Below are 16,429 nucleotides of genomic sequence, written 5' to 3'. Positions count from 1 at the left end.
TTCATGCTGAATCACTGACTTGATACAATGGGATAAAAGAGGTTCACATACAGTTCATTCTCAGCCGTAAAATGAAGAGGCATCTCTCAATATGATCCCATTTGTCTCCTCCCCCACATAGTACGTCCAGTAAGCACTAAAAGTGCCTCCCAGCCACACCTGCCTGGCTTTCCATTTAGGAGTGGGATGGGGACATGCATCCAGTTCATAGGACCTGCAAGAAATCCTCTCCCTCCCTGTTTCTGCCACGAATCCTGGTCCCTGTCAGATTATGTCTTCACGTGAAAAGTGGAATCAGAATGGATGGCTCATGAGGGGAGTGTTGTATTTCTCAGCTGCTGGATGCAGAGCAGTATCTGTGTCAAACTCAGGTAGGATGCAAATATTGGTGCAAGTCCATCAGAAATCAGGTGTAAGTGGCAAGGTCTGGTAACTTGTGGTGGGCTCCAAATTCAGCTCCTGGCATACACAGGTATGTAGTCCCCATTGAAGTGAACTGGAGTTCAGCAAAGTCACTGGGAATTTCCACCCATTTATGCCTGAGCTGCATTGGAACCTGGCTGTGTTGGGAATGGAGTGACATCACCTGAAACAGTTGCTGAGTCTTTGCTAGTTGCTACATTTCTCACTCCTCGTTCTCTCTCACAAACACACACACACACACACACACACCACTGAATGCTAAACTGGTGCAAGTTACTGCCTTGTGGATTCCCTTTCTGAGTGACTTGCACCAGACAAATTTTACACCAGTACATTTGACCCAGAGATTTCCAAGGTTCTTGTCCTCAGTTAGAGGCTTAGTTCTATATCACTTGCTTAATTTAACAGATGAGCGTGGATTGACTCATTTGAAGATTTCTAAACAGAACAAATTCTTCGCATGCTTCCACCTTTCTTTCCTGGGGTCTCAAGTCTTCAGCGAAGTGCTGTACTCACTTCTCTTTAATTAGACTTTGTTTCAGTTCCGTGTGAGTAAATAAACCAACAACAAAGCAAGACAAGAGTAAAGGCTGCGTGAAAATGTCTATGCTCAAACATTCTCCCAGAATAACACAGCCTCCATCCAGAGACCAGGGCAAATAAAACCGGAGCTATTTTGTAAGAGGCTATCTCTAGCAGGTACTGTAAGTGTGTCTCTAAAACCAGGACAAAACACACACGTTTTTTTAATTGATAGATACTTCATGATGATGATAGATCAGGGGTCGGCAACCTTTCAGAAGTGCTGTGCCAAGTCTTCATTTATTCACTCTAATTTAAGGTTTTGCATGCCAGTCACACATTTGAACGTTTTTAGAAGGTCTCTATCTCTAAATCTGTAAGATATAACTAAACTATTGTTGTAAGTAAAGTAAATAAGGTTTTTAAAATGTTTAAGAAGCTTCTTTTAAAATTAAATTAAAATGCAGAGCCTCCCTGACCAGTGGCCAGGACCTGGGCAGTGTGAGTGCCGCTGAAATTCAGCTCGCATGCTGCCTTCGGCACTCATGCCATAGGTTACCTACCCCTGCCATAGATCCATGATAGATGTTTACAGCAAGTACTGTACCGTAGCACACTATGGATGGTCTGTACAGGGAACTGAGCATCTTGGGTAGTATTCCCATATTTGCTGTTTGCAGATACCATGGCCAAGATTTTCAGTTGTGGGTCCCTATACTTTAGCACAAAAGCCCATATTTATATATCTAAATAAAAGTGCCCTGTTGTTGTTTTTTCAGTGGGGCCAAGAGCCCACAGCTCCCATAAACTCAGCATCTCAGCAAACTTTTTACACTCATTTAGACCACGATCAGCAAGTGTGGCCAAGAAAAGGCAGCTAGGCCTGAAGAGTGCAGAGATCCAGATAACGAGGTGTGTGATTTCCAACTGCTGCACACACACTGGATGGCAGCAAGACTCCCAAATGGAAAATGTTTTGTTGATAAATATCGCCACAGCTGCAATTTCAAAACAGCAGGACAACAGTTGTGTACATTGGCCTGCTCAAGGAAGTCTGTTCTGACATCTGTGAAAGTACGTTGTGTGTCAACACCTTCCCTAGTGTCACAGCCAAAGGAGTTAAAAAACGCTACAGACAGTGAACTTTTCATGTATCAAAATGGTGTTATTAACAAGTGGTCTCTCTCTGGGTCTCCGTTTAATGAGGGTGTGACATTACTGACATGAACGGTGATGGGTTTGGTCACATTCATGTCAATAACATCACAGAGGGGCCTGGTATTATACAGGGCAGTGGAACAGGGGGATGGCTGTCATGGGGCCAGTGCTTTGAAAAGGTGAAGTTAATCTTCAGGGGTAGGTTGGGGGAGTGGAAATCATCTGTGGTCACATCTTGTGCCCATATGTATGTGCGCAGTGCCGCTGAAACGTATGCCGCTCCTTGCATGAGTAAGCTGAGCAGGATTTGATCCTTTACTATCTAAGCAACGTACACAAGGTTCCTATTGGGCCTGTCATTTCTAAGCAGACTTATCTCCATTGACTGCAGCAGGGAGTTCGGCTTAAAAATGAATGCCCCAAAGTATCTAATGGAATCCAGCGAATGGGTGCTCGGCGCGTAACAGGCTGTGCATGGCGCCTTGTGTGGTTAGGCTCATAGGACCTAAAATACTAGATTAAGCAGCTATTCATTTTTAGTCACACTGCAAGAAACCCCACGAATAAGAGAGGAAGGCTGGTCTTGTAGTTACAGCTCTGGTGTGGAGCTTAGGAGCCCAGCTCTGCCACAGAGTTCCTGTGTGACCTTAGGCAAGTCACTGAATCTCTATCTCCACTTCCCATCTGCAAAATGAGTATAATGTTACTTCCTTTCTCCTCCTTGGTCTGGTCAGGGCGCAGGCTCTTAGCAGAAGGGCCTGTCTCTACGTGTTTGTGCAGCAGTTAGCACAATTATGCCCTGAACTCAGTTGAGACGTCTCAGCGTTACAGTAGTAATAATACTAACTGAAACCTGAGTGTGCTCAAAAAACCCTACAGTGACTGAATAGTCCTCATTCAGGTAAAATATGCAGAGCTGAGATGCTGACATTTTTTGCTGCAGAAATCCTTGTAGAAATGAATTTGTTTTGATCAATCCCCCTGGCCCCAGCCTGTCAGATCTGAACTAGGAGGAGACATCATAATTCAGTGACATGTTCTCAGTCTTAGGCAAAAAAGAAAATGAATCAAAAGAAAAGTCAGAAGTGAGATATTGTGGTGCAACAACAACAACAACAAAGATACTGGAACAAATTATTAAGTAATCAATTTGTAAGCTCCTAGAGCAGCGTTTTTCAAAGTTCAGGTTGCAACCCAGTATTGGGTCCTGGCATGTGAGGCTCTGGGTTGCTCTGGGTCAGCACCGCCGACCGGGACGTTAAAAGTCCTGTTAGTGGTGCTGCCCAGCAAGGCAGGCTAATGCCTACCTGTTCTGACACCGTGCTGCACCCCGCAAGTGGCCAGCAGTGGGTCCAGCTCCTAGACAGAGGGGCCACTGGGCTCTGCACACTGCCCCTACCCCAAGTACCAGCTCCACACTCACACTGGCCAGGAACTGTCCCATGGGAGCTGGGGGGGGGCAGTGCCTGTGGGCGAGAGCCACGCTGAGCCGCTTGTGCACCTCCGCTGAGGAGCCGGAGCCGGACCTGCTGCTGGCCGCTTCAGGCACAGCGTGGTCCATGGTGCCAGGACAGGCGCAAAGCCTGCCTCTGCACCCCGGCTGCACTGCTGACCGGGAGCCGCCATATGTAAGTCTGCGCCCCAACCCTGTGTCCCAATCCCCTGCCCCAACCCTGAGCCACTACCCACCCCCCATCCGGAACGTCTTCCTGCACCCTAAACCCTTCATCCCCAGCCCCACCCGAGCCTGCACCCCCAGCCCACACCTACACAACGGGGAATAACTAAGTGGCAGTACTGGTGAAAAGGTTATAGTGGATCACAAATTGAATATGTGTTAACAATGTGATGCACTTGCAAAAAAGGCTAATTTATTTATGGGGTGTATTAACAGGAGTGTCATATGTAAGATACAAGAGATAATTGCCCATTATACTCGGCACGGGTGAGGCCTTAGCTGGAATACGCTGTGCAATTCTGGGTGACACGCTTTAGGAAATGTGGATAAATTGCGGAGAGTCCAGAGGAGACCAACAAAAGTGATCAAAGGTTTAGAAAACCTGAGATGGGAGGAAAAGTTTAAAAAAAAACCTGGGCATGTTTAGTCCTGAGAAAAGAAAACAGGTTCCCCCTCAGTTAACAGTCTTCAAATATGTGAATGGCTGTTATAAAGAGGACCCTGATCAACTGTTCTCCAGAGTCTGCGGCTGCCTAGGGCCAGCGTTGAGAATTTAGAGTCCCTAGTGCTGCCCTTGCAAGGTTCAAGCATGCTCAGCCTTGGCATTGCCACCCCTCCTGCAGCTAGTAGCTGCAGCTGTCTAAGGCTGGCCTCTGGCAGTTGGCCAGAGAGGCTGCAAGTGGCTCTGTGACTACGGGGGGTGGGGGGCATTAAGCTAGAGCAGATAAAGACACTGGAGTTAACCTCAAGGAACAGAGGCCACCAGTAGGAAAGGAATGTCAAGGAGAGCAGGGAAGGAGGAAGCAGGTCAGGCTTGCAGAGGGAGCCTCCAGGTGGTTGTGATGTCCAAAGTAGAAAGAAAACAAGCATTGGGAGAGGTGGTGGTGACCAGGCAGCAGACTAGCATGTAGATGAGAGCATAGGGAGAAAGGCTGGTGTCTTCAGATTCCCAAGGGCTAAGTCCTCACTTTGGGGAAATGGTGTTTGCAGGTGGCTTGCTCACATGGCAGGATGGGTGCTGAGGGAGGGATCTGTCAGAACTGATCAGGTATCTGCTGGCTTTAGAACTCTGAGCTGAGACTAGGACCACATGCAGTGACTGGTGACATAGGGGGGGTACTGGAGACATGGCTAGAGAAGGTCTGAATGAGGAAGGAGATAAATCTGTGGGGAGTTTCCTTGATCACTATGAAAGTTCTGCTCACTGTGGACACCGGTAAACCCACATGGGTACAGCTCAATAAGAAATACTAGGGGCTGAGGGAGCTGTGTATGGCAATGCATATAGCCATGTAGAGGTATGTGATCAAAATGAAAAATGTCTCTGAGATTCGGTATCGGGTATGCTATGGCACCAATGGCACTGCCACACCAGGCCCACACTTGGAGCCCACAGTGACTACAAAGGGGCTCACAAATATGTTTGGTGCCAGGGCCCACAAAAGGTTAATCTGGCCCTGGTGAGGATAGGACAAGTAATGGGCTTAATCTCCAGCAAAGGAGATTTAGGTTAGCTATTAGGAAAAACTTCCTAACTCTAAGGATAGCTAAGTTCTGGAGTAGGTTTCCAAGGGAGGTTGTGGTATTCCCATCACTGGAAGTGTGTAAGAACAGTTTGGACAAACGCTTGACAGGGATGGTTTAGGTGTACTTGGTCCTGCCTCAGCGCAGGGGGCTGGAGTTGCCCTCTGAAGGTCCCTTCCAGCCCTACATTTCTATGACTGTGAAGTTCTATCCCATAAAGGTGTCTAACTATGCAGCCTGTAACTCGGGAATTATGGTAAATCCCCAAGCAGAACCAGTAGCGAGCAGTGCTGTAAAACAATCACTCCTCATAAATCAAATAAACACATTGCAGGGTTCAGAGAATTCTGCTGAATCAAATGTTAGGACAAAATGGCTAGCTGAGTTGTTTATGACACACGACTGTCAAAACAAGGGGCACAATCCTGCTCTTCTGGCTCACAACAGTGTTCCGTTGAAAGTGGCCAGGCTGTGTGGGCGAGCGAGGTAAGCAGGGTTTGACGCTGTGGCTCAGTGTTATAGCACATTTATAAAGGCACTGATTTTAGGTTTTGGGTGGAACCAAATGGTGACCCAGAAACCCAAGGTGCTAGAGTTTGGGGGATTTCCTAAAATAACACTAGCTCTCCAAGGAGATCAGTATCACTATTCCCATTTTACACAAGGGGAAACTGAGGCACAGGGGGTAGACATGACTTGCCCAAAGTCATACAGAAGGTCAGAGCCAGGAATAGAACCCAGGTCAGCAGAGTCCCAGTCCAATGATCTAGCCACTCAGCCACACTCTTTCCCATATAACACTCACTGACTTCAATGGGACTCGAGTACATGTTTAACTTAAGTGCTGTCCTAAATCAGGACCCAGGGGAGAACAGATGGGTGCAGAAAGAAGCAGGTTTTTTCATTCTCCACTGATGAAACAGTATCTGTGACAGAAGGACAGAACTCTCTGAAGCTGAAAAATTAATGAGGAAACACTTCTCTGGAGGGAAAGTAGCTATGAAGACAGAATTCCTCCCCGCTCTTGCTGCCACATGAGAATAGGGCATTCCATCCTCCCCACCACTTGTAAAGAGTTCACAGCCACTTTATGGTTGTTCCTTTGCTGTTCAGAAAATCCCTGCTGCATTGGGGATGAACCTCAGAGCCTCCCGCTCCAAAAGCACAGGTCCATATTTCATTAAAGGGAGAATTGCCCTTGTTTGTTAGCAATCTAGGATCTATGAGACACAGCAGAGCTGAGATGGAGGGACAGGCCAGGGCGGTGATGACAGATACACATATTAGCCAGTTCATTACTGTAAATCACTGCAAAATCAGAATGACAGTTCTGGTGCCTTTAGGTGTCTAGGCACATATACACAGATACTTCAGTAGGCAGTGGAGTTTAAGGGGAAGAGAAGGATAATCCTACCTTCTTACCCGGGGATCGAATTAAAATGAAACGGTTTTTCCTTTTCAAGAGAGCACGCAAATCCTGGCACTTCTCATAGCTCTCCAGTTCCACCGTTTCTAAGCATTTCTGTTCCTCCTGCAGAGCGGGGAGAGAAGGGGAAAGAAAACCTTTATCTGTAACATGACACCTCTAAATCAAATGCATACCAATAACCTCTGCAGTCTCATCCCACCTTTATGTCTCCCCAATGCGTTTTTTCCTTTAAAACAATCCATGTGCAATTATAGTTACGCAGGCACCAAGCCTCCATAACTCAAGCAAATGCCTCATGGAAGAAAATCCGCTGCTCTATAGGCTGTATGGCATTCAGTAGAGGAATTAGACTCTTGTTGCTCTGAGCAGAATTGACAAAACTTTGCACTTGTGTAGTGCTTTCTATCACGATCTCAAAGTGCTTTACAAGCCTTAACTTAGCCTCACAGTCCTCCAGTGCGTTAGGTAAATGTTATCCCTGTTTTGGATATGGGGAAACTGAGGCACAGACCGTGACTACTCAGGATCACACAGGGAGTCTGGCAGAACAGGGACAAGATCTCCAGGATCTCTTGTGCTGCGGGCTTGGGTCACCTTTCCCCTCAATAAGAACAAGGTCAGTGATGGCTATAGGTTGTTTAAGCACATTTTTTTCTGTCTGCAAGTTTGAGCTGTCAAACAGAATTATTTTCTTACAAAGAAAGCAGCACTACTACTGCCAGTGCCTTGCTGGGGCCTAGCCATCCCTGGGGTAACACCCTTGAAGTCCATGATGTTTTTAATCAGACCCACTCAGCCCATTCTTCCGAATGACATAGCTAAAATTTCATGCACACATTGTCCTGGTTCAGCGCAGTTACACAGAAACAGCATCATTTTCAACTGCTCCATTTGGTAGGGAACACAGTGTAAAACACAGGGAATATTATTATGTATTTATATCACAGAGGTGCCAATCTCATTTGAGCCTCACTGTGCAAGGTGTTGTACAAACACACAGCTGGGCGGTGGGTCCCTGCCTGGAAGAGCTCACGATTAGCTCAGTGCTCATACATATTAATCTCTCAAACGCTGAAGCCATATAAGTGGCAAACAGCAGCCTCTGGAGGCAGCGCATCAGGACATTCACAGAAGGGGAGAGAGTGAAGAAGCAACACAGAGGTCTCTGAGATGTGAACCAAGGGGTGTTCCGCTTAGACATGGGCTCTGACTGGGACTCGGCTGCCAACTCCCATGGACTTTATGGAAGGTAGGGATCAGGCCCTATATGTCGCACACTAAAACTCCAGCTGTGAGCACCCCCAAATTGTGGGTTCGGTCTCCGCTCCAAGCTTTGTGGCTCAGACCTGCCTCTGTCAGTGATTAGCAAACACCAGGGAAACAGTGCGGAGGAGGAGTGTTGGGCTGTGGGCTGCATGTTCTAGCCAGGAAGTCACTGAACAGTTAGAGGCAGGGAACGGTCACAAGGAAGTGAGCTGAGGGGAATTTCCTTGGTTTACCATCTGACATTTAAGTCACGGGGGCCAGCTCTGTCTGTGTTGCAATTTCTTTCATTGCATTATATTTGTAGAGGAGGCCCCAGCTGCAGTGCTGGGATGCAGAGCAGGGTGCGGGCAACGCAAAGTTGCCTGGACCTAACTTAGGTTTGGATTTTTTGTAATTAAAGTAGTATTTATTTCCAATTTAAACAGAGGAGGAGAGTGTGAGGGGAGAACTGGGAGCATTTGCATCAGTGTCTGATGTGCAGCTCCTGCTCACGCTGAAACCAACTCACTCCAAAAATGCAGGATCAAGTCAGTGCTTATTTTGTAATGGAATTGGTGCCAGGGCTCAAGCAATTTTTTGTACATTCATAACTGATGCAGCAAGCCCAGAGGTGCTGGGGCTCTGAACTGCCAAGCCTAGAGGTGCTGGGACTCAGCCCTGGCAAACCTTGGCACAAACTAAGCACTGGATAAGCCCTCTGTGTAGATGGGATGCAGTCTGACAGGGCTCACGCAGCCTTTCCTTGCCATATAATTACAAACATGTAAGAGATGGAAATAGAACATTTAATAATCCCTACAAGCCAGCAAATGACAGAGGAGAGTGAGGTCAAACACATGTGCCTACATGCTGGGTGATCTCAGCTTGGTTGTTAGAGGCGAGTTGCCCACATCATAAAATTGCCACCCAGTTAGTCGCCTCTCTGTGCAAGTCTGTGGTGGGTGAGGACCAAGGTGGATTGGCAGACCTTTGTGGGGCAGTTTGCTCAAAAAGCCTGTTGGCAGTAGGTCCGACTCTCCTCTGTGCCAGCAGCTGTGCTCGCAGCATGTTTCTAAGGGCCACTTAATCCTCCTCAGCCCTCCACCCCTTCTTTCCTGCCTAAAGGGTTTGACAGGCACCCTCCCCCAGATCCCACAGAAGCCCTTCTCCTGTCTAAAGACTGGGAGTGGATGGGTCATTACACAAAGTAAAACCTATTTCCCCATGCTAATTTCCCCCCTACTCTTACTCACACCTTCTTGTCAACTGTTGGAAATGGGCCATCCTGATTATCACTACAAAAGTTTTTTTTCTCCTGTTGATAACAGCCCACCTTAATTAATTACTCTTGTTATAATTAGTATGGCAACACCCATTTTTTTATGTTCTCTGTGTATATGTATATATATATATATATATATATATACAATCTTCCTATTGTATTTTCCACTGCACGCATCTGATGAAGTGGGCTTTAGCCCACAAAAGCTGATGCTCAAATAAATGTGTTAGTCTCTAAGGTGCCACAAGTACTCCACATTCTTTTTAAGAATAATTGGTGGCTTTGATGGTTTTGAGAGAGTGGAAGGCATGGCAGGTGAGGGACCAGAAGCTCTACAATGGACATCACCCCCCTCCCCTATCCAAAGCTGGTCACTGCAGCATTTAACCTTCACTATTTCCCTGGGGGGAGGAGTTGGGGCTTAGGCACAGCCAGGGAATAAGTGACGACACGTCCGCCTCTGGCGCAGTACCAATGGGGGACGCAGAGGCCTGCGCAAGGGCTGACACTCTGAGTACAGGCCCTGTCCTAGGGCACAGGCCTGATTTCTAGGCCATGCCCCCAGGGGGGAGAGGGGATTTCAGAAACTGGAGTTTCCCAAGTAAATTACCCCCTCTAGAGAGGGGAAGAAAAGGGTGGCCTGGACCAATATGAAGGAGGAAACTCTATACAAGAGGCCAAGGAAGATTCTAGGCTTGGACTGTGTCTTATGTCTTAATGTGACTTGTGTGTGTAAATGTGACAGTTTACCAATGGCAAGCAGCTGCCCTTTGTTCTCTGCCCAGCCAGGTCACAAGGAGATCCTATCTATCTAATGTCCACAGCAGAAATCCAGAACTGAAGGGCCTGACTCTGTGATGTGCTGAGTGCCAGCATGTCCCTAGGACCTTGTGGCAGTGATATACGCTCAGCACCTTTCAGGATCAGCCAGCTCTGGAGACCTGCTCTTACAAATGGGACTTGTCAGTCTGTCCCACGCCTGCTTGGGTTCTGGTTTTCTCTTGCGTCACAGGGGAGTTACAAAAATCATTTTGTGTTGTACTAAGATACAAAGTTTTAATTCAGCAGCTGCCTTAGTCTGCAGTCAAGGGTTTCCCTTTATATTGTAGCACAGCTGTTTGGGGGTGTCCCATGACATTTCAAATACTGTTCAGCTATTGGTCCAGGAGCATTACACATAACTGTTGAGAGGTGACAGTGGGAGGGTGAAATTTATTCACTCCTCCTTTTGCTTGACATGTGTTAGAGGATGATTTTTCATAGAGAATCATAGACTATCAGGGTTGGAAGGGACCTCAGGAGGTCACCTAGTCCAACCCCCTGCTTAAAGCAGGACCAATCCCCAGACAGATTTTTGCCCCAGAGCCCTAAGTGACCCCCTCAAGGACTGAACTCACAACCCTGGGTTTAGCAGGCCAATGCTCAAACCACTGAGCTACCCCTCCCCCCACTTTTGCACTGGCTAGGGTTAGGGGCATTAATAAAACACTTAAAACCCTGATGCAAGAAAGCAATTAAGCATATGTGTAACTTGCAGCAAGAAAATACATTCATTGATTATTCAAGTAGTAGACAACTTGACTGCTGGCTGCCTAAGCACACATGTAACTTTAAATGCTTTGCTGGATTGGGGCCTTAGGCAGAAAGTTATTCACACTAGGACACTTTTACATATTACTACATGTATTCAAAGCATTGACTGTTTAAAAATCATGTGGGTACAGCTAGGTGAAAAATGGAAGGCTGCCCCCCCCCACACACACACACAAAATTTCGAATGTTTGTTGAAAAACCCAAAACTGAAATTTTGTTGTGTTTGGCAGTCAAGAATATTTGACTGAAAATTGCTGAAACCCTAAAAATGACAAAATTTGGGGGGATTTAATTTCATGATTTTCTAACATAATAATCAAGTATTTTCTATGAAAGTTGTCAGTTTGCATAAAAATTTTCATCAACCTGAAAATGCCATTTTCCATTTTTAAAAAAAGTTTTGATTGAAAATGTTTGACCAGCCCCAAATGTGCTACTTGTGGCTATCCACTGAGTATATGTCTAGATTGGCTGTAATAATAATTTCTGTTTCTGAGGATCTCCAAGTAATTTAATTAATTAAGCCTTGAAGTAGGGAATACATTATCTCCACTTTACAAATGGAGGAAATGCAGGCAGAGATGGTAAGCACTTGACCAAGGTCACACAGGAAGTGTATTGCAGAACCAGAGATAGAATCCAGATGCCTTGACCTCCAGTCCTGTTCTTTACACGCTAGATTATGTTCCTTGATGCCTTAAGTGATATACATTTAATAACATAACTAACCAACTTTTTATATTAGTTCTGTTACTTTGCACAAAAAAGGATCAGAGGTAATTTCAAGAGTGAGTGATACTGTCTAATTTGTACTGGGACTGCACCAACATATATGTTTAACCTTCTTCTGTACAGGAGTCTTTGTTCTTCAGATATCCTTTGTAATTCTCTGAGTTTCATTTTCATTCTGGCAAAGATACACATTTCTCTTGAAGACAGGCAGAATTATTATTTCATAACAAATCTATTCTATTCTATATATGCTTTTATACCATGTTTATCATTGTAATATCTGAGCAGCTCCCTGAGAATGAGAGTGCCACGTATGTGTATGTATTGTATGGGTTTGTGTGCAGGCAAAGTTACGGTTGTTATGTGTGCAACATACATACTATGAATGTATCTCAGGTAGCACAGTCTGAGTTCATGTGGAGGTCAGGGTGTGAGGTAATGTAGATGAAGCCAAAATGGGATATAGGAAATACCCCTAACTTCACACCACGTCAACTGAAGGAAGTTTGAAACATATTAAAGGTACCTGAGATTTTCACCAACCATCTGCTGGTAGCCAATTACCGTTTGCCTTGGGAAGACAGCTACCCTGTAAAACAACCCTAAAGCCTGGCTAAGAGAGGATGAACATGTTTCAAAGTGGACTGGCAAGTCCTAACTGCCAAATCTCAATCAATAGAAGATAACCACAAATGATGCTAACACAGTATTTGTGCTAGTTTTATGCTATATTTTTCAGTGACGCAGTATGATGTGGCTAGATTTTCAGCTGCTCTTAGCTTTGCCTCCAACTGTGTATGCACAAACTTTGTACACATGAATGTTTCCATGTACAGCTTGCACACTTGTGCACTCAGAAAAACAAGAGTGGCATCTGGACCTACAAATAAAGCAACTGTTTGGGGCCAGCATTAGAAAACCTGGCCCTCTACTGACACCGATTCATTAAGGGTTGGATAGGTTGGGAGGCTGGTAAAAGGATGTGCTGCCTTTTGCCTCTTGGTCACTGGTTGAAGTCAAGTGAAGTGGTGGGGCCTGGTCCACTGCTTCATAGGCAGCCATGCCTATCCTAAAACTCTACCCTTGCCAGGAGTCTCAGCAGAGAGGTCTTTGAAGCTGACCTCTCATCTCACGCATTCGAGTCAGGCTTGGGACACATTAGGATGGAACCATGCACTACCATATTGCGTAGGCTATACCTGGCCTTCGTGTAAGGAGAGGCCTTCACTTCCTCAGGCTATTAACCCCAACCTTTCAAAAGCACAAGCAATTACATTTAAAACTATTTGATTCTCAGAAGAGCAACAGAAGCTGTATTCCTCTTTAGGCCTGCAGTGAGAGATACTGGAAAGGGATGTAGGATGGTCATGGGGTTTAGGTTGGGCACTGAGCAGCAGCAGATCAGTTCCCCCTGTGCCACAGACTTCTTGTGCGATCTTGAGCAAATCATTTTCATTTCTCTAATACCACTTCCCTACCTTGCTGGGTTGCTGCGGAGATGAAGACATTAAGTGACTCAGATATTACAGTGATGGGGACCTTTTTATAAGTGCCTCACTCAAAAGAGCCATTTCCTTCAGTACCCCGGCAGCAAATCTGCACAAGCACATGCTGTCTTACTACATTACCACGTAACTTCCTAGAATTTCCACTCCCAAGATACACTTCTTCAATATATGCCTCTTTAATAGCCTATAGATATTACCATGGCCCTGTATTTCCAATAGTGGGACGAGCCCGGTAGCCAAGGTGACAGATGCAATTTATTACAGGATGTTACCACAGCCAGAAAATATTGTGCCTGGTTGTTATAAATGTCCTTTTTTCCCTGTTGAGAAAATAAAATACCTCTTTAAATGACTAGGGGTTTTCTTTCCCCTGAACATCTGTGGAGATTAATCTGACTTTAAAATGCCTCATTTCCTTCTGTGAAGATAAAAACCTCAATATATCTAGTTTTCAAAGGTGTCCCCTTTTAGAAGACCATGTCTTCTTTATAGCCCTGAATCTGTGTGATTCTGAGCACTTGAAACTTCAGCTGGCATCTACAGCAGTCCGGGTACTTGGCAGCTCGCAGGAGAGACCCAGTAATTTACAGGATTGGTCCCGTGTCTCGCAACAGCGCCGCAGGTCTAGTTACTCCCCCTACACCCAAGCTAATAAACTTGTGTCTAACTCTCTGGCGGCTATCGAGCGTTTTATTTCGACTCCTCGTTTAAATGCTCATAAAAGCACTTCATTGTGCTGGCAGTTTCAGACTTAGCTGGAAATTTCCCATCAGGATGGATTTCTGGTGGAAAATGCCCTTTTCGCATGGGAAAATTTTGATTTTTCCGAACAACTTTTGATTTTTCCATCAGGCTCCCCCAGCTGCCCTCCTGGAAGGCTCCTGGCAATTTCCCTTTCTGCTCGCAGGGAGAGAGTGAAGCTGCCAAGAGACTTTCTGGGGGACTGCAGCGAGGCTTGGGAGGGAAGCAGAAAACGGGGGTACTCGGCCTCCAGCAAGCCAAAAAATTCAGGTTTGGCTCTCTCAAAATGGGTGTTTTTCAGGAAATCCCTTCCCATGAATTATCTTACATTTTTGACTTTGGGTCCCAGTTTGGGATGAACAATCTTTGAAAAACATGTAATTTTTTGCATGAGGGGATTTCTATTTTCTTGCCAGCTCTGCTCAGAACAAATGGCCTCAAAGGGGAAATGGCAATGGCCGAGGGGCGCACCCAGTGGCATTTGACTTGACTGATTTGTGTCAAATCTTCTCCATCAGGTAGCACATTGTGGGGGAAACCAAAAGTATTTTTCAAGGGTTGCTCTTCCTCAAATCATCACAATAATGTAACTGGTGAAATATTTCCCCATTCTGGTGGCCCTGACACAGAACACACAAACTTTATTTATGTGCTTTGCATTACAATTTTCTCACACTTCTGGGCCTGGTCCTGCAAAATCTTGCTCACGCAGGAAATACCACTGAAATCATGGAGCCTGATCCTAGAAATCTTTACTCATGCATGCAGTCTCACTGAAACCCTGCAGGACTGGGCCCTATATTTTCATGCATTTATAATCCTCATTGAATGCAGATGTGAGGAAAATTTCATTTGGCTCTTACTTCTCGGTTGACTGAAAAGAGTATTAAACTAGAGCCTGGCTCTCTAACTTTTTGCATGTAAGTAATCCCAGTGAAGTGCGTAGAAGGGCTCCCAGGAGTAAGGCTGAAGGAACGGGTCCTACTCCAATGCAGTTTAGCCCTGCTTTTGATCAAATAGAAGGGAAAAGCCAAGTAAAATCTGCCTTGTGTCTGCATTTAAGGACCATTACAAATGCTCACAAACACACTCCATGCCCATGAATGGGTAAGCGAAACCCTGAAGAGACTGAAACGTTGCAGGCCAGATATTTGAAGGCTGCCAAACAGCTGCAAGGCTGTGTCATTCACTTGAGTAGCAGGTGGGAAGTCAGCCTGTTGCAATTCAGTTTTATAATTTAAACAGCAAAAAAAATCCATGTCCCTCACTCCTTCCCACTGCTCCCAAATTGATATTGTGCTCCGTTTCTTACAGAATATCTTTTTTTCCAAATTTGGCAATAGCATTGGCAGTTTCTTGTTATGAGTGCAAATATTTATAATATAGAGTACACTCTAAAATGCACCAGCTGTCTTCTCTCTATTGCATTTAACCTTCCAGGATTTTTCTTGACAAACTGAATGGGACTAAATGAACTGGAAGAAAGGGTGAAGGACAAATATCCAGTGTCGACTAAGGGCCTGATCCCATTCCGCACCATGCAGGATAGGGCCCTTATTCAGGAAAGGCTGAGCAAACCGTACCTCATCTTCATACACCAGTAGCTGAGTTTTACATAACAGGATGTAACGATCTTTCCATAATCCCAAAAGCCCTCCACTGCTTTTCTTAATCCAGCCAGCTTTGTCTGCGGTCGGAGCGCATTTTGGTTTCTCTGTGACCTCTTCTTTCACACCCTGCAAAAACACCACAAAAAGCAAAGGGAAGGAAGATTACTGTCAATTGCACTTTTCAGACCTAGGCAGTAGTAGCTACGTATTCCAAAAGGCCTGCTGAGGAGAGGTGCTGGGCCCCCCACCCCTCGCACTGAGGCCACTGGCAGGACGTAGGGCCCACATGTGCTCTTACAATCCCTTTGCTCGAGCTTGGCAGGTCCTCTTTGCCACGCATGTCTCTCACCAGGAGTCACAATCTGGCCAGGGATGTTCACTCCCCACCGTTCACTAACTCTGAAGAAAAAGGTTGGGGTCAGGCTTTCACCTTGCAGGGAAAGGACAACTCGGGCAAGATCCTCTCATGCAGCTTCCACCTCGGGGAGGGGCTCGGTAGAATGGACTCTAGAACCAATGCCTCAGGAGGGAGCTGGCAGAACCTAAGGCTCCCTCTGCCACCACACCCCTTGTTAGCCCCCCAGAGGCGCTCTCCGCACTTTCAGCACAGTGGCATAGCTGCACTGCTGGGGTTTTCCTTATCGCTGCTCTCCTGGGCCCCTTTTTAAATTCCCACGGTCACGAGGCTCCCTGCACCACAGCATTTGAAAAACATCACGCACATCTCAAGATGTTGTTGGCTGGAGTTCGACTCTGCTATGTTCTTAACCCACTCTAGGAAACTCGGAGAATCTCCTGGGCTTACTCCTGCTCCCATTGTAGTCAATGCCGCAGCTCCCAGGATCCAGCCCAGAGCTGCTCATAGGCAGTTTCTCCAGGCCCAGTTTTTCTCCTGGAAGCTTGGCCATTTCTTCCATACACATGATGCTGTCAGCTGTGGGCTGCACTGCTGTTACCTGGAGAATTCTGGGCCTCTCTGTAATG

At 46.0% G+C, this 16,429-nt stretch overlaps 1 protein-coding gene across 2 annotated transcripts in view; it reads right to left on the bottom strand.

Moving 5' to 3' along the window:
- PLEKHO2 (pleckstrin homology domain containing O2) overlaps positions 1–16,429 on the bottom strand; it is a 45,772-nt gene that overhangs the window by 19,432 nt on the left and 9,911 nt on the right. Inside the window, exons 2-3 of one of the 2 annotated variants that reach the window (XM_050967486.1) lie at positions 15,419–15,571; positions 6,720–6,836 (exon numbers count right to left, since the gene is read on the bottom strand). In XM_050967486.1, coding sequence (XP_050823443.1) covers positions 6,720–6,836; positions 15,419–15,571 — 270 coding nt within the window. Of the gene's footprint in view, positions 1–6,719; positions 6,837–15,418; positions 15,572–16,429 lie in introns of those variants that run through there. The other variant, XM_050967487.1, reaches the window with a different exon arrangement.

The sequence above is a fragment of the Gopherus flavomarginatus genome, chromosome 9, assembly GCF_025201925.1.
Source record: "Gopherus flavomarginatus isolate rGopFla2 chromosome 9, rGopFla2.mat.asm, whole genome shotgun sequence".
NCBI lineage: Eukaryota > Metazoa > Chordata > Testudines > Testudinidae > Gopherus > Gopherus flavomarginatus.
Note: the sequence above shows the minus strand (reverse complement) of the source record. Positions and strands in the feature narration are given on the sequence as shown.